The 17,524-nt window shown below is 49.4% G+C and overlaps 1 protein-coding gene across 3 annotated transcripts in view; it reads right to left on the bottom strand.

The window, feature by feature from the left end:
* LOC144144298 (pleckstrin homology domain-containing family M member 2-like) overlaps positions 1-17,074 on the bottom strand; it is a 66,920-nt gene extending 49,846 nt beyond the window's left edge. Inside the window, exons 1-8 of one of the 3 annotated variants that reach the window (XM_077675675.1) lie at positions 16,527-17,074; positions 15,986-16,086; positions 14,704-14,938; positions 8,924-8,986; positions 4,724-4,801; positions 1,801-2,504; positions 1,532-1,601; positions 215-370 (exon numbers count right to left, since the gene is read on the bottom strand). In XM_077675675.1, coding sequence (XP_077531801.1) covers positions 215-370; positions 1,532-1,601; positions 1,801-2,504; positions 4,724-4,801; positions 8,924-8,986; positions 14,704-14,938; positions 15,986-16,086; positions 16,527-16,634 — 1,515 coding nt within the window. In that variant the 5' untranslated portion in view covers positions 16,635-17,074. The remainder of the gene's footprint in view (positions 1-214; positions 371-1,531; positions 1,602-1,800; positions 2,505-4,723; positions 4,802-8,923; positions 8,987-14,703; positions 14,939-15,985; positions 16,087-16,526) is intronic. The other 2 variants (XM_077675673.1, XM_077675674.1) reach the window with 2 other exon arrangements.
* Positions 17,075-17,524: the final 450 nt, after the last annotated feature.

Raw genomic sequence — 17,524 nt, 5'->3', positions numbered from 1 at the left:
GTGTAGTGCAGAAAAGTAGGTTCTCTGTTTTCCTCCTCACAGTATGGCTCATTTGAGCGAAGTTCACCTCAAAAGGGGCGCCAGTGTTGCCCTAATGAGGCAATCTCTTCTTCTTAAGTGAACTAAACTCGTCTCCTTCCTCCGTGGCCCTCCAAGAAGCACGCATTGACCGCCACCCACTCCAGCCGCGGCAGCCTCGCAGTGGGCCACTCACAGTGACCACCTCCAGCTGGCTGAAGCGCAGGCACCGGCCGCAGGCAAACTGGTTCACTTCCGGTCCCGGCCGCAGCGTGTACAGGCACTCGTTGGTCAGCACCACGTACGCGGGCTCCAGCTGCCCCTCCGCTGCCCACTGCCAGGCCAGGAACGCCTGGCAAGCAGCAGCAACCCCCCGCCCCCTTCAGGCCCCTGCTGGGCTGCTTCGGGGGCCACCCATGGCGGCACACGCAACGCTGGCAGCTGCCCCTTCCAGAGACACTGGAAGGGCAGGTCAAGCCACTCTCGGCCACAGCGCGGCTGCCGTGCCGCCTCCACATTTGGTGCCCGCTCGGATTGCGCACAGAAAATGGTGTCACCACATGCAGTGGCTCAGCTTCATGCCAAAACACAGCTGCACTGGCCGTTGACTGGGCAAGTTCTTTTTTCTTTTCTCTGGCTTTTTCTCATAAGCAAAACATTACCCACCCCTTACAAGCTGGCCGCAGCCACAGATATACTGAGATGTGAGGCATCAAAGATGGCAACAAAGATGGCCAGGGCTCATTTAAAGATTTCTAACAAAATTTTTGCTGCACAATTTGCTCCATGCTGACCACTGTGGTGCAACTTCCAGTTTAAAACAAGTCTCATATCTTGCCCAGCACAAAGCCCTACAGTTGTGAAAGACTGTCACCGCCAGAAAGAACAAGCTATTCGGGCCACATTTAAGATTTTTCATTTCTACGCCAGCACCTCGACTCAATGCAATGGATCGGTTCATCATCCTCCTCACAAAGTAGGCGCCTTCCAGGAAAACGGAGGCCATGGGGGGGGGAGAAGAAAAAACGCGTGTACATGCTTGCTCAATCTCTCGTAGAATCACATGGAGCATTCGAACAGCGACACTACTATATAAAACTGAACACATATATTAGAAAAAAAGAAAATAAACTGGCAGATTCCATATAAAATACATTTTGTAATATCACTGCAATTATTAAAACAAGCAGCGCTGCTCAGGAGTGCCGATAACCATGATGACCAAACCAAAATACGCAGTACAGTATGTTCTCTTTTCTATGTATGTTTGATGTTCAGCAATGTGTGACAGCACTCCTGTCAGTCAGTGACATGCTGAATGTTCCGAGCATGCCTGAAAGCTTGGCCACAACAGAACACTGGAACACAATGATTGGCAAATTCTCAAATAAAGTACACATCTCACACCACTAGGTATTGAATTCCTATTTCAGATTTCTGACATTTGTACACCCGTACTGCAACATACCCGGATGCAAGAGGAAAAGAGAATGGACAAGCGGATGCTTCATACCTTGTAAAGTTTCTCGTCCTCAGAGCCAAATACTTGTAGCGTCAAGTAGAGGAGTGCACAGTTCTCTACCCTGAAAGAAAAGCAAGGGGAAAGGAGCTCCTTACAACCAGTGGGGAAAGCAGTGCTCCACCAGAACAGTAGCTGGCACTCATCAACGGACAAACTGATGCCGCCTCCAAAGAGCAGCAATGTGAAATAGGGCTGGCAGGCACAAACAACAACGGGAACCTTTCCCTCCGAGACAGCCCCGCACAGACAGGTACGCTTACTCGATGTCCAGTCCTTCCTTTGTGCCGGTCTCGGTGGGCAACTCCTCCTCCCCGAGCGGAGATGCCACGGGCGTTCGTTCTTCTGGGCTGCAAGGGCGCTTGGGTTCCTCCTTCAGCGCCAACAAGCCAGCGCCCCCCTTCCCGTGCCCGTCGTAGATGGAGAACATCTCCTCCCATGCCAGAGGCGCTTCGTGCAGGCCCCCTCCCTCGCAGCCATCCGGGGCCCCTCGGTCATCCTCGGCGAGCTCGAAGCAGCCCGAGTCTCGCGCACACGGGCTCGTCCCAGCAAACCGCTCCGGGTCGTCGGTGCGTTCCCAAGGGGCCAGGCCACCCGGGAGGGCGCCGGGGGCTCCCAGGCTGGTGGCTGGCGTGGCCTCTTGTGCCGAGGCAGCCTGGGTCCCCCCCGCCGACTCCTCTCCCCCGCAGGCCGGCCCCCTTCCCAGTGGCCTGCTTCCCACGCCCCTCCGGCGCCGAGTGAGGATGACACGCGTGACCTCCAGGTCCTCGTCGGGGTCGTCCATGCTGATGATGCGGCGGATGCGCTCCCGGTCCCCAAGAGCCGCACAGTCGGCGCAGCGGCAGGGCTCGGGGACCTCCTCCGCAGGCGAGGCGAGCGAGGCGCTGTGGATGCCCGAGTCCTCCTCGCGGCAGCTGCTGCTGCTGGCCGAACTGGCCGACCAGGAGACGGTCATCCCGGAGAAGCCCTGGGCATCCCCCCGGGGGCAGAACCAGGGTTCCCGCATCAGCGACACCACAAAACGTCTCAAGCACTTTCTTTTCTCGTGCCCTCCCCCCCCCCCCCTCCTTTTCTCTGAGCAGCAGAAATGGATGGGCCACCATGCTATTGTTGCCAGTGTTTGCTCGTACGTGCATTGGCTGGTTCGAGCGGCCTCGTTATTTTGCTTCGCACGTCATGGCCATGGCTTCTGCACACTGCTCTCGTCCTCCGCACAGCGACTGCGACACTTTTCTCCAAGCCACGGGAGCCACAGTGCTGCCACCAGGTTTCTGCTGGCGAACGGCACGTGCCGCCCACCACTGCAACCGTGTCATCACAGCGCACGGGCAGTAAATGCAGGGAGGCGGCACAGACATCCACAGAGCGTTCACAGGGGGGAGGTGGAGGAGAGCAGGTTTGCCAGACCACGCAGAAACGCAACTCGCAGATGGCAGCTCTTCCAACTCTTTTGTTACTGCAGGGGGAAGTGAACCGATTTTTAGAGGTCTAAGAAAACGTTTTTTTTTTTTGTGCCAAATTTTGCCATTAGGCACACATTGCAGAGACAGAATATGAAGATGATTTAACGCCCTTTTCAGCAACACCCATTTTATTTAAGTTTTCATAAATAATGATTGCAAAAAAAATTATCAAATTCAAAACTTTTGTCGAGGGGTCGAAGAAAATGAAAAAAAAAGAGAGGTGTCTATAACAAACCACCAGTAGTAGGAAAAAATTAAAATATACATTTTGTAGGGAAACATTTCAAGAATCTGTTCTAGAAAAAGAGTTTAGTCGCGCAACAATTCGTTACATATAAAAAAAAATGTTAGCATGCGTGGTGCCCGCACCTTGTGGTGAAGCCCAACCACAATTTAAAAATGCGCATTTTTGAATGGTTCTATGGAAAAAATCTGGTGGTTTGACATTATTACAGGCAGCAATTAGTCCCCACGTGATGTAAAAACAACTCGTCAATGATTACGGCCCGCATAAAATTCGAGGCAAGCGAGCGATGCGAAGATATCTGTCTCGAGTTGAAAACCAAACTCGTTGTTGGATGCTTGTTGACATTCTGATCATCATCTACTCGCCATGGTAGCCCTGATTGCAGGAATAAGGTGTGATGCACTAGAATCGTGCCCAGCAAGCTTTAACCAAGCAGCTGTCACGGGGCGAAAAGATTTCAGCACTCTGAGCCTCCTACATTACAGCGCCACCTAACATTTTCAAAAAGGAACAATATCAAGCCTGTTGGAGAATTAGTCAGAATAGACAGTTCTACTAAGAAGCAACCCTAGACCTCCGGAAATACCCTCGTATGGAAGCGAAACTGGCCAGTGTACAGCCGGTGGTGTGCAAGGCCGATTGGAAGTGCTCTTTTTGTCTGAGCTAATATTCGAAGACCTGATGTTATCTTTCGACTTTCAGCTGAAGCTGTTATCGCAGAAATGAGGCGTGGGTGAAGTGAAATCACGAGCGGCGTGCTTTTTTTGAGGAACATTAGCACCACGGCAAATCAGCTTGAAGTTGGGTAAGTGTGTAGTAGCGCCAAATATGAGCACAAGAACGAAACTGAAACTGCAGGAAACTGGCTGGAAATGCCAGGTCCACTAGTTAGACATGTGGGGGACTTTCAAAAAGAAGCTTTGGCAGAATAAAGCTCCCCTTTCTTCGTACCAAAGCTCATCGGTGAAAAGCTGGTGTCATTTTCGGGTAATTGAAACCTTTCAATGCTGTTGAATTACAAGGCTGACAACACAGTTTGGTATTTCACTTGCTAGGAGCCTTTTGATAAAAAAAGATTTTATGGTAATGCACGTAACCACGAGAGGGGCATGCTTTTTTGTCAAGTGCAGTGGCCACGCCCCCTTTCACAAAAACCTAAACTGATAAGTGGTTCTCAAAGCGCAGTGCCTATGCTGACCCCTGGGGCGCATTACGTGCACGAGAAGCAACTACACAATGTTGAAATTGGCAAAATGAAGCATTTATCACCGGTGATCAACTCGAATAGGCGTGGTAATGAAATAGTGAAGACAGTGGCTGAGGGGCAGGGCAGAGGGACGACCGAGTGGGAAGGGGTGTTCAACTGCCCTGGGCATGCACCCCGAGCCACCAACTTCCCGCATCAAGCACTCTGTGCTTCCTGGTCACACCTAGGGTCAAGGCTGGGCCCTGTGCCCTCTCCTGGGAGGCCCTCACCTGCGGCAGCTCCCCGGTGGCCAGCCACAGCTGCGCAAGCTTCCACCAGGCGCTCGTGTCGTCCAGCAGGGGGTTGTTCTGCGAGGAACAACGGGGGCAGGACGAAGGTGGCGCCACTGCCACCACGTGGCCAGAAACACAGCTAGCACTGCTCGCCCTAGAGGCCCACTGGAGGGAAGCAGTGGTCCCCACATTCTTTCAGTTACACTGGGCCAGTCTATATTAACGTAGCAAGTGAGAAAAGAAAACGCACAGAAAGGCCCCAGCTTGTGCGAGATAAAAGCAAGTAGGAGAACAGGAACAGCGGATCAAGAAAAGGTCCCAACAGACAGCACACAAGCAGTGCGAAGACAGGACAATTGCACTCCACCCAAGTTCGACACCAGCGGGGGCGGGAAGAGCACCAGGGCTGCACAAGGGTTTGTACTTTTAAATGCAGAGCATTTCAGTAACTCACGATGTCACCCGCGTTGACGTCCGTAGTCGTAGTCCGCACCCCTCCCCCTACACTATATAAAAAAAAATACTATCTGGCGCCTGGTTTCGATCCCTCGACCCTACGGGCGGAACGCAATGTTCATGGTGCTCTACCCACTGTGCCACAAAGCCGACACAGAATGGGAGGCTACGAACGCGCCTTATATCCTTGACTCATTCAAACTACGCCAAGAAGCTGCTGATACAACGCATTCACTACCACCAACTCCCCAAACACTAAACGTTAACGCAATACACCCACCCCCTATGCGACGCATTTACTCGAGTCCCCCTCGCGGGGAGATGGGCCCAATTTTTCGTACTGAAGCATTCCGGCCACGTCGTGACAACAAGTCATGCGCATGGACCATGCACTATATACCAGCCATGCCTTCTTCAAATGGTAAAAGCTTCGAGCCCGTTCTACCCAGGTCGGAGCTGTCTCGTTAATAGGCAGCCCTCGAGGGAAAGCGTGGCAGGGGCGAGACAGCTGAAACAGAAGTGGTAGCAGCTTTTTGGAATCTTGGTTTGGGAGCAGAACCTTGGTTTGGAGCCGTCGACGGTATTTAACACGTCACCCGAGATTAAAAAATCAACTTTCTAGCAACACTGGGGACAAGTACACTTTTCTCTTGGCTTGGAATGCACACAACACCGAAATCGAATTTGGAGACAACACATGAGCTGCCCTACCTCCTTACACTGTACTGCGGCTGCATGCATAGACAAATGCCAAATTAAGAAATGCCGAAATTGTAAGGTGTCTTTCTGTCATTTGATTGCTTGATTTGAAAAACATTATCTTTTTGATGCAAAAGTTGCGCAAGGCACTCCACCAGCTCACCCCCTTCAAAGCCCGAGGTGCACTGCTATGTTTAGCCACCTCGCTCGTGGCCCCAAATTTCACTTCCCACGCATGAATTGTCGCTGCCCGCACGCAGCAGTGACCAGTCCACCCGTCGGGTGCTGCACAAACGCCCCAGTGGTGCAGCACGGGCCACAACCTTTGGCACGCCACCACTCCATTCCCGAGGGCTCGCTGTCAAACGCAGCAATAATTCCCTGTTTCACCACATCACAATGAGTCCAAAAGTTCACTCCACAAACCCCACTTGAGGATGAACCACAGCCAAGTCACATTTTTGACCCATGCAACAGGACCGAAAATATGCCAAATAATCAATTTTCTGTATTCATTTTATTTGCAAGTTTACAGGTCCCAAATAATGTACCTGCAAAATATTACAGCTGTACCACAAGTATTCACAACACTGTCACCCTTTGCAGTTGCCTAAATGACCATTTTTGCCTACATTTCCAAACTTCGTGCCCTGTTTTCTCAGAACCAATTTTTCACCCGTGAGATCAACTGTCGGGTGCAGTATTTCGGGATGCACTGGTTAGATTTGCAACATGCTTGCTGCATTTAAAAGGTTATGAACTGAACAATGCAATAAAACCACAATACAGTCGAACACGGATATATCGAACTCCAAGGGGATCGCGAAATAGTTCGATATATGAAAAATTCGATATAAAAAATATGGGCTCTGAGACCTCACCTATGGCGGAAGATCACTTCCCGATCGTCGCATTCAAGAATGATAACTAATTCCGCACTCACGACGCAACAGGATGCTTTATTTCCGTGAAAAAAAAAGAAAAAAATCGCTGATCTTGGCTTGCTTCTTCGTCCTGGAAATGAAATTAAAGACGCTGGTCTCGATCTTCTCGAGGCTGCACAACTAGAAAATTCCAGCAGTACGCTGCGCCTTCGCACACCATGCACAACACGCACGCAAAAGAAGAACAGCGCGCACGTACCACCAGAACTTTGAAGGTAACAATTCCAAGGCTCTCTGAACGGACTCCAACAAAGCGCTCGCGATGGTCATCTCCGAGAGAAACAGTGAACTCCGAAAGGTGCGGTACAACTCGCCAAACAGCAGCAACAGCAGCAAAATGCAAAAGAAGGAGGAGGCCGTCAGCGCCTTCGTTCCCTCTTACCTTTCCTGAGACGACATCGGGGGAAGACAGACCCAGAGAGAGAGAAAACAAAACTCTTTTTCGGCAAGCTGGGGAACGTACGCAGCCGCTAAAAAAAAAAGAAAAAGGGACGTGCGTATTCGGGGCATCCCTACGTCACACTCGCATTTTCCGAGCGTTCGGGCTTGTGTGCCTAGAGAGATTTAGCATACCGGGCTCCGTCCGCTAACGCTACGGCGGCCGGTAGCGGGGCACGTCTGGGCAAGCGCAAATTTGTTCCGGTAGGGGGGATTAGTTCCGCGAGCCAGTCTTCGCCATGCCCGCGCATTCCTCCACATCCTCCCCAACCTCAATCGGGGGTGCAGCGACCGCCGAAGAGCACCTTCCAGCTCGCGCGGCGTTCGATATACCCAATGTCGGGAAAAATGCGGTTCGATATAGACGTACGAATTCCTATACTTTTACACAGAATTTTCAAGGGGATAATATATGAGTTCGATATAGGCAATAATTCGATATACCCGTGTTCGATATATCCGTGTTCGACTGTAATATGAAATTTCTTTTTGCTAGCACAAAATATTATGCAGTTAGTTTTGCGAAAAAATTGGTAATTGAAGACCTGATATTTGACAAGTTCACAGCGTTTTCAGAAACAATTCTAAAATTACTGCTGTGATATAGCTGCACTCCCTGGTTTTTCTAGAGCAGAAAGGGATAGAAAGTATTTGGGTATTAATGCCTGAAATGGAATGGCGTAACGTGTTGCACAACCCCGAACTTAGACCACATAGATTAAAACTAACTGCACATTTGTGCTCAGGATGCTAAAATACACCGAATGTGTAAACCTCAAGCACCTAGGTTAAAAAATGACAAAAATGTCCCCGAGACCAGTGTCCCCCCTTAGGTATTACCCCTATGCTGCCACCTCTGTTCAGTACCGCAATTGCTGCGATGACTAAGCAGGAACCTCAACAAGGGAAAAGACCAGCAAGCACACTGAGGGCTTGAACAGTTCACTCTAGCCTGAACCATGCAGCAGACACAGCCATGATTTTTGTTGCCATAGCGATGCTTAATCAAGACGGCTGAGCCAGGCCAGAAAGAGCAATCGATGGCGTCCTTTCACCGTCTTTCTCTTCGATAATAAAAGAGGCGATGGGAAAGCACAAGGCACGGTCTTGGCCGATCTAAGAAAACCAAGACGGCAACGCCTCCAGCGGTGTCATTCCAGGGTACAGAGCTCAAAAAAATTGTTTTCCTCATCAACCTGCCCAAATTAATGTTACTTCTGCTGGCCCAAGTATTTTTCCATGGCACTTTGTGATGGTTCTTGACGGGAATACTTTGCACAAGCATAGGGTATAAAACATGCCATCCAAAAGTGCGGCTTTTGAAAAACAACCTCCTTGCCATTTTTCTGCGTCCCACTGAACACAGTGCAGACTAGGCACTGCTCGAGAGATCCTGCAACCCACTTGGCCTGTTTAAAGCTGCTTTATTGCAGCTTTAAACAGGTGCAATTCCTGTGCCGTGCACGCACAGAAAAGAAAGGCCAGGGACCGTGTTCACCTTACGTGCAGCATCGCAAGCGGATCACCCAAGTGGCAAGTGGCCTAGGAGTCAACACAAGGGCCCCTTTGTTTCCCCCCTGCACGGCCTCCAGGCTGCACCCCAGCCGTGCGGCAGCCACCAACGGCCCAGCTGTGCCACGCGGCGGAAGGGAACACGTACCGGGTTCAGCTTGAACGGGACGTGTTCCAGGCCAGACACCACGGTCGCAAGCAGTTCCAGGTGCTGCACAAGAACACAGGCCCGAACCAGTTGGGAGCCCAGCGAAAGCACGGGAGTTACGAGAGTGCATCGTCTCATCACAAGCATGTAGCACAGGTTTGCAAAAGGTGCAGCCTGCCGCCACACGTGCTTTCTCCCACTGAAGACAAACACTTCAGTGTTGATTGTAAGGCAGGTTGTTAATGTCACTGACACGTGCAAGCAGCATCAATGCCCATTCACTCTTTCATTACCACGCCTATTCAAATCAATCACCGGTGATCGATGCTTCTTATTGCCGATTTCAACATGTTGTAGTCCTTTCTTGTGCACCTAATGCACCCCAGTCTAGGCACTGTACTTTGAGAATCAGTTTAATATTTCCCGCTCGCTCCGGCAACATCGAGATTTTTGAAGGCATTTCTTGCCAGCTCAGGTGCATGTGTTTTCGTGAAAAGGGACGTGGCTAGTGCACTTGACAAAAAGCATGCCACTCATGGTTATGCTGCACTACCATCAATTTTTGTTATCAAAAGGCTCCTAGCAAGTGAAATCCGGAGGTCTAAATAATAAATAAATAAATAAATAAATAAATAAATAAATAAATAAAATACCAAATTATGTTGTCAGCCTTGTAATTCAACAGCATTGAAAGGTTACAATCACCTGAAAATGACACCAGCTATTCACTAGTGATCCTTGGTTCACAGAAAGGGTAGCTTTATTCTGCCAAAGCATATTTCTGAAGGTCCCCTGCATGTCTAACAAGTGGACATGGCATTTCCAGCCAGTTTCCTGCAGTTTCAGTTTAATTCTTGCACTACAAAATTCATATTTGGCACTTCCGTCATGCGCTACTGTTCCTCAAAAAATGCCTGCCACTCACGATTTCACTTCACCCACGCCTCACTTCTGTGATAACAGCTCCAGCTGCAAGATTAGTTCTGTGATAACAGCTACAGCTGAAAGACAACACCAAGCCATCAAATATCAGTTTAGACGAGGAGAGCACTTTCAATTGGCCTTTAACACCGCCAGCTGTTCACCGGCCAGTTTCACCCCCGTACGAGGGTATTTCCGGAGGTCTACTGTCGCTTCTCAGTAGAACTGCCTATTGTGATATAATCTCCACCTGGCTTGATATTGTTTCTTTTCGAAAAGGTTAGGTGGTGCTGAAATGCAGGAGGCTCACAATGCTGAACTCTTTTCATCGTGCGACAGGTACTTGATGAAAGCTTGCTGGGCATGATTCTACAGCATCGGACCTTTTCCTGCAAGCAAAGCTACCATTGCGAGTCATAAGACGATAATAAACCGCAAGTGAGAGTTCTGACGGATAAGTGATGATCAGAACGTCAACAAGCATCCACCACCGAGTTTGGTTTTCAACTCCAAGTGGATTTCTTCACATCACTTCCTTGTCCTAAATCTTGTGCTGACCACAGTCATTGACAAGGTGTTTTTGCATCATGTGTGGACTAACTGGCGCCTGTAATAATGTCAGACCACCAGATTTTTTTCATAGAAACATCCAAAATTGCGCATTTTGAAATTGAGGTTGGGCTTCACCACAAAGTGTACGCACCGCACATGCTAGCATTTTTTTTTTTTTTTTCATCTGACAAATACTTCCGAACACCTCAATTCTTTTTTTTTTTTTTCGTAGGATGGGTTTTTGAAATGTTTGCCTACAAAATGTATATTTGTACGCCTAGACAAAAATTTTGAATTTGTTCATCTTTTCCGCATCATCAAACTGGTGCCATTGGAAAGGGCGCAGAATGATCTGCATTTTATGTCACTGCAATGTGTACCTAACCAATATGCTTAGCACAAAAAAAAACGTTTTCTTAGACCTGTAAAAATCAGTCAATTTCCCGTGGTAACGAAAGAGTGAACATCTTAAGTGCAACAAACCGCTGATTTCTTTGTAAAATGCCAACTTCTGTGTTTTCTCCTCGCGAGAAATGGCATCCCGAACACAGTAATCCTTTTTCCACGAGTCCATCCAGAAACAAGGGGCAAAGGAGGTGCCACATTCCTGGTGCAGGCAGCTGTTTGAACTCACACAGTGTGCAAAGAAATATGCATGCCCACACAGTCACATGTAAGTCACCTTATAAGGTTACTGCACAGTTATTCAGGAGAAAAACAGCCTTGCAAAGCCTTAAAGGGACCCTGCAACACTTGCCATCGACTACTAGTAATGTATTTTGGGATAAAGTATATTGTCCCAGAAATCTCCTCCCGCAAGAATTATGAAAATCCGTTCGCAATTAACGAAACTACGCGCGATGAGAAATCGCGCATAATCGTTCCCTCTCAACTCGAGCGTGGACAAGGCGACGAAAGCAGCGCGCTCTCTCCCGGAGAGGGGGGCGGCTCGCGGCGTTCTCTTCGGCGGCCTTCGATATATCACATGCCGGGTAGTTTTCTCCTTTTTTCCGCAACGCGGAGGGGCCTATTTCCGGTCTGGTGCCACAAAAAAGCAGGCATGGGTGACTGCTCGCAAGTGCGCGCTCGCGCTGGTAGGGCGTTTTTGAAGCAATAAACGTTTGTAGTCGAGTGGTCCCGTTGAAAGGGAAGTATTGAGCTCATCACTCAAACTCCGCGCGCACTCAAAACATAAAAGAAACGGCAAAACTGTGCCTACAGGTTCAGGCATAGAAGAGGTTCGTACACAGCGATGACGACGACGGAAATGGGAGAATCTAGCCGCGAAGTTAACCAGTGACAGCCGATCGGGCAGCCATGGCCTATGTGACGTCCCTTAGGCCATGCCAGGGGTTGCATAATGAGGACAACTGAAGAGAGAGCGGTTGGTTTTTCCGCGTCTTTCACATCGATTTGCGCGCTCACCGCTTCACGTGCACGTGTAATATTTGGCTCAGGTATTCCTGGCAGTGTAATCTAAACGTCGCGCAGGTTTACTTGCACTGCTCAAAGAGTGTTGCAGGGTCCCAAAGGGACAGTGAAGTAAATTTGTCAAGCTTCTGCTTTAGTTTGCATTGCCTAGACTGTCTCAAATTAACACACTTTCCATCATTTACCCGGTCAATAAAGCAGCACTTAATTTATAAAGCCTGAAAAAAGATATAATACCATGCAACATTTGCGGCGGCCGCAACAAGAGACGCAATGTTATCTCCAAGACTAGAATTCAAACCAGTTTTCGTTTCAGTTCTGTGGAACAACCCGCTTGGTATCCAAAGTTATCGTTGGCTGGGCATCCTTAATATCCCAGTAATTGGCCTATCGTGCTTCCGCCATGTTGTTGGCTGTAAAATGTGTCAGTAAGCCTGCCAGAACGGCTTGGAATTGTAACAATCACTAGCCGAGGCTTACACTACGGATGAACGCCCTCCACACCACCAGAGACGCTCAAATGCAATGCGCTTTTCACCCATATTTGGAGCTTCCTGGCTTGTGCCCGTGTTCACACCAGGCCAAGGGTCAGCTAATTCGGGACTGTGCCCACAAGCAGTCAGTGCTTGTGGCAACACCATGCCAATGAGAACTCGCCTGTGCATCAGTGTCAGTATGCATGTGATCTGCGAACTCGCTCGTGCAGCAATGAACGTTACACAGGGTTCGTACAGGCTTCAAAAGCAAAAATTCAAGGGTTTTCAAGGGCTTTCAAGGACCACAAAACACATTTTCAAGGTCCTCGTCTAATGTTTTATCTGGGAGTATTTATAACTTTTCCAACACAATGCAAAAGTTTTTTATTGCACAATATCTAAGCACATTAGTGCACATTTAGATAAATGCTAACGGGTTCGTAAATGCTCCCCCAGCTTCATTTTTTTATTTCATGGCTGGTATTTAAAGGTTTTTCTTTTTTCTTGGTGTTTTGCTGAGACTGATTGATTTCAAAACTTAGTTAATGCTGCGTGCATCTCCTGCTGTCAGCACGAGTATCAGCTGAAATTAAATCGAGCAAGTGTTGCTTCAAGGGAGGATGAACTATGTACACGTCCACCATTTTCACGTAAAAGTAAACGTCGATGGAGCGTATGAGGAACAGCAAACATGCAATGAGCAACCATCCATAGACTAGATGGAAGATGCAAGATAGAGAACAGAAGCTGGCTTTCACTGGATTGTATCGTGATATAGATTGGATTGACAAGTGCCTGCTCCTAATGTTGCTTCGTAATAATGAAAATCTACCAAACTTGTAATTTCACGCAATTCACTGAAACGTGATTGTTACAATGTTTTTTTTACATTTGTTAACACCTAAAATCCACGACAAACACTTTAAATTATTGTGAAAAGACAGGGCCATTGATTCTCTCCGGAAAAATCAAGGGTTTTCAGGGACCATTTAAAAATTCCAGGACTTTCCAGGCCTTGAAATTGACACTTCTAAATTCAAGGGTTTTCAAGGACCTGTGCGAACCCTGGTTACAGCACAAAAATTGCGAATTCCGTATTGAAAACATTGCCCAAAAACAAACAAATCAACTTAAAAAAAAACGTGCTATTGAGGATTCGAACTTATGAATTGCAAAACAATGAATCTAGTGCTCTAGACCACTCGGCCATAAGCCAGGGCTGTTGGGAGCCGAAATATTGTATAGCCTGTTTACATTTTAGGTGCGGAGTACCTTAGGACCACACAATGTCCGTCCACTTCCGTGCGCATAGCATTTACAATCGCAAAAAATCACACAGGCACCGGCAGGATTCAAGCCTGCGTCTGGTAGACCAGACAAAGTTAGCGTCAGTCGTCTTACCCATTGGGCTACGACCGTGAGTTAGTACCCGAGAGCCAAACGGCTTACTCCTTTGCCTGTAACGGTGCGGAGTACCTTAGGACCTCCCAATGTCCGTCCGCGTCCATCCGTATGCGCACCACCATCAAGCGAAAATCAAGTGAAATTCGATTTGAGCCGCGAGTTGCAGTTTCATTTAGGGAATAATCAAGGTACAACTTACGGCTCAAATCAAATGATGGTCGGGGCGCAAATCGGATGCAGTTTGTCGTCCAAAGATACACTGTCTTTTTCCGAAGAAAGACTTTCTTCCGATGTGGACTCGGTGAAAGGAGCAAACTCAGAGTCGGAAGAGTCATCGCTGTCGGTGTCAAGAGAACGGACAGTTCGTTGGGTCATATGGCCGCTTTGCCATGCATCTGAAGAGCTCGAAGGCAACTCAATAAACAATGAGAGTGAGAATATCTCGTGCACGTCGGTGATAAACTAGCTAACAGCAGCGCCAAATATAGATAGAAATCAACTTCCGCCGCCCCCGCAACAGAGTCTCCGAGTGCGTTACTTCAGTTCCAAGCAAGGAGCGCAAGAATACCTAGTGAGCATCGGTGATAGACAAGATAAAAACAGCGTCAATATAGGTAGAAATCAACCTACGCCGCCCCTGCAAGGGAGTGCCAATAAAGTTTTGTGCGCCTCCGTTGCGATCACATGGCGAAACTGAAACCCCGAGACACGTTGACACAGACGCCGTAACGCGCTGAAGCACGGCCGGACTCGACTCTTTTAGTTTTGTTTGTCACTGCAAGAAGGTAATACAATCAAATTTCGAACGCTTCTGGTAAGTCCTAGGAGCTGGCAGCACCTCCCAGGGAGCATACATCGTTATTATGGCGCGGCATTTCACACGGATGCTTGAAATGGTACCCGTACGGCAAAGAGCTTGCGGGGCGGAAAACCGCCGCCGTACTGTACATACAGCAAAGACCCTGCCAGGAGGCGGCCTGATGAGGCGAGCCTGACCTGCGGGTGGCGCAGGAAGGAGCTGGCCGAGTAGCCCTTGTGGAGCAGCCGTTGGTTCTGGCGGAAGGAGCGCATGTAGCCTTCCAGCAGGGCCCCGTTGAGGCTGGCCAGCAGCCATGCCCGGCCATAGCCCAGCTCCGTGGACAGGCCCGAGCAGCCAGTGATCTCCCGCTGGGCCGCGGGGTGGGTGAACTGGCGCACCCACGGCCAGTAGCCCCACTGGGGCTCGCGCAGGCTGGGATCAGTGCAGCATGGGCAAAAGTAATCGGAACATGGCCTCATACATTTACAGGAGTTTCTTCTTCCGGCCTGCATGCATTGGTGTGCATTTAAAGCAGTCCTACCTAATAGAAAAAGCTTCCTGCAAACCAGTAATCGGTGTCAGTTAGACAAACATTTTTTGGTACTCACAAATCCTTGTTTCAATTACTTATGAAGGCACTGATGGGCAATGGCTGTATATTTGGGCTCCCGGTGCCCACTGTGTGGGGCCGCACCCAGAGGCCCCCAAGCAGTCTTCCTCAGTCGGCCAGGGGTGCATCAAGCTGTGCTCTCAACACTAGGGCACTCGTAGCCCTTGTTCAACTGGCACTCTGGTCACAGATGTTGCGCCCACTGAACAGGAGCAAGCGAAATGGGCTCCCCACTGCCACTGCCCAGGCTGCTGTGGTGGTTCAACAACGCCCAAAATGGCCACTGCCCAGCCCACATGTCGTGGGGCGCTACAGGACAGGCCCGCGTTACTGCACTTCGCCAGTTGCACAGTGCGAGGCGGCAGCAGTTTCAAGCACAGAGGTGGCTACTCCTTGAGCTATGACTTGACTGTACCAAATGACGTTTCCCCGCATGCAGCCCTATCTGAAGCACAGTTTCCCTAGACATCCGTGGCCCCATGCATCCCACTCTCAACTCAGGCTCGGCCCTGAGGGTGTGCCACACTGCGCCAGGCTTCCGAGTGTGTGCACAGACTCTCTCTGTGCTGGCCTTTGCACCACTTGATGGCTCGATTAAACTTACTGGCAGAGTGAAAGTTGAGCCGTTCTGTAAAGCGCTGTTGTGCACACCTCTGCAGGCATGCGCCAGTACGTAGTGGTATGCTAGGATTCACTGCATGCATGCAGCATTCAGAGTACAGGCGCAGATTTCGCATGGCTGGCTCCCTAGTCTTAGTAATCCTGCGCACCAAAAAATGTATGTTTGCAAACTTTCATTACCAAGCGAAACACGCCCGCTAGGAGAAAAATGGTGTTTCCCCCCAAACATTGTAATTGTGGTCCTTTACCCGTACAGAAACACCCTGTCCAGGTGTTCACACAAGCAGCACGCCTCGGGAGTGTCTTCTGTCAGGCCGTCCGTGCCGCCAAGCTCTGCAACATTCTGCACCTACAAACACGCGCACGTGGACGGGAGCTATCGTGACGGTGCACAGGTAACAGCACAAAAACGATAACTAATAGCACAGCGGCGACCGCAATGACAACAGGCTAATTGAGCGTAGTATGCTCTTACGAGGTAATCTAGCTAACAATGCACCTCTAACGCATGCGATTCATTCAATCAGCAGCGTGTGGGCTTAAGATAGTAGGCGCCAGTAACCCATTGCTTCATAAAATGAAAGGCGCTTGCGCACGTTTCTTTTTGCGTTGTTGCCTGTCCTCTCATTTTGCGCTTAACGAAGCTTTGGTTTATGGTTTATTAATTCCACAAGAAGTGTGGAGGTTTGTCGTTACTACGAAAACTGAATAAGGAAGTTGACAGGGGGGGGGGGGGGGGGGGGGGCAGTACTAAACGCAGGCAAAACAGATTTTCCTACAAGCTCCTACCTGCTTTATTGCCTCCTGGAGCGCTGTTAAAAGACGGTTCATTGCATCGTCGTGAGATGAGCCCAGTTGCTTGATGTCGAGCGCAGGAACGATGCCGAAACGCGACATCTCGTCACGCGACCATTGCAGGCACTCAACGCGCTGACGGACGCCTGTCAGTCCAAAACAAACTCGGGCGATTAAACAAAGCCACTACCAGCAGCCAAGTGTTCGTGAGATCGTCGCTCACTACGCAAGGCCCACCACTTTCTCCATAGAGTCTACTGTTTCTCAGCTCTTGGTGACAGAACAGCATCCACGACTGGTGGTGATTTTGTCGCTGGCAGTGGCCTCGATGGTGAAGGAAACGCTTGGAGCCCCATTTATGAGTTTACGACCGTCTTATCACTGTGGTCGTGAAGTCAGCGAAGTGTTTGGAGCAGACTCGACTTTGACTACCACAAAACAAACCATACAGCCACAACGAAACACGCCTGCCTCACAAAACACGAAGGATGTTACTGCACCTTTACGCACTCTGAGTGTGGATAATGAAGTGATTCCATTTCCCACCCGTCCCCACTCCCTCACGGAGGACATACAGTACGCCCGTGCGTGCAGAGTTTTTCAATGACAATTTTTATTTTTAGTTCGCACGCCGCGTGGGAACAATTTTTATTTTTAGTTCGCACGCCGCGTGCCAACAAATAATAAAAATTGTTCGCACGTCTATGATGTCTATGAGCCTTCGCCATGCTTCGCCCGCTTCGCCTGCTTCGCAATCAGCGCGGCTTGCGCTGTCCCTTTCGAATCACTCCGGTCTCTGTTGGCATACCTCAAGCTTAGCATTGTCAAGCTGCCCGCATAGCTGTTGGCTAATCTGTGTTAGTAAGTAGCTCAATACATTGTAGTTGCAGCAATAAATTTGATGAACACGTTGGTAAACATGTTGGATCCGCGCAGCCACACGTCGAGTTGTTCTTGGTTGAATCGGTTGAATGCTTGAATTGTGTTTCGGT

Source organism: Haemaphysalis longicornis, unplaced genomic scaffold (genome assembly GCF_048455015.1).
Source record: "Haemaphysalis longicornis isolate Haplotype H1 unplaced genomic scaffold, Haemaphysalis longicornis Haplotype H1 scaffold_7, whole genome shotgun sequence".
Lineage (NCBI taxonomy): Eukaryota > Metazoa > Arthropoda > Arachnida > Ixodida > Ixodidae > Haemaphysalis > Haemaphysalis longicornis.
The sequence above is the reverse complement of the archived record's forward strand: the minus strand, read 5'-3'. Positions and strand labels throughout refer to the sequence as shown.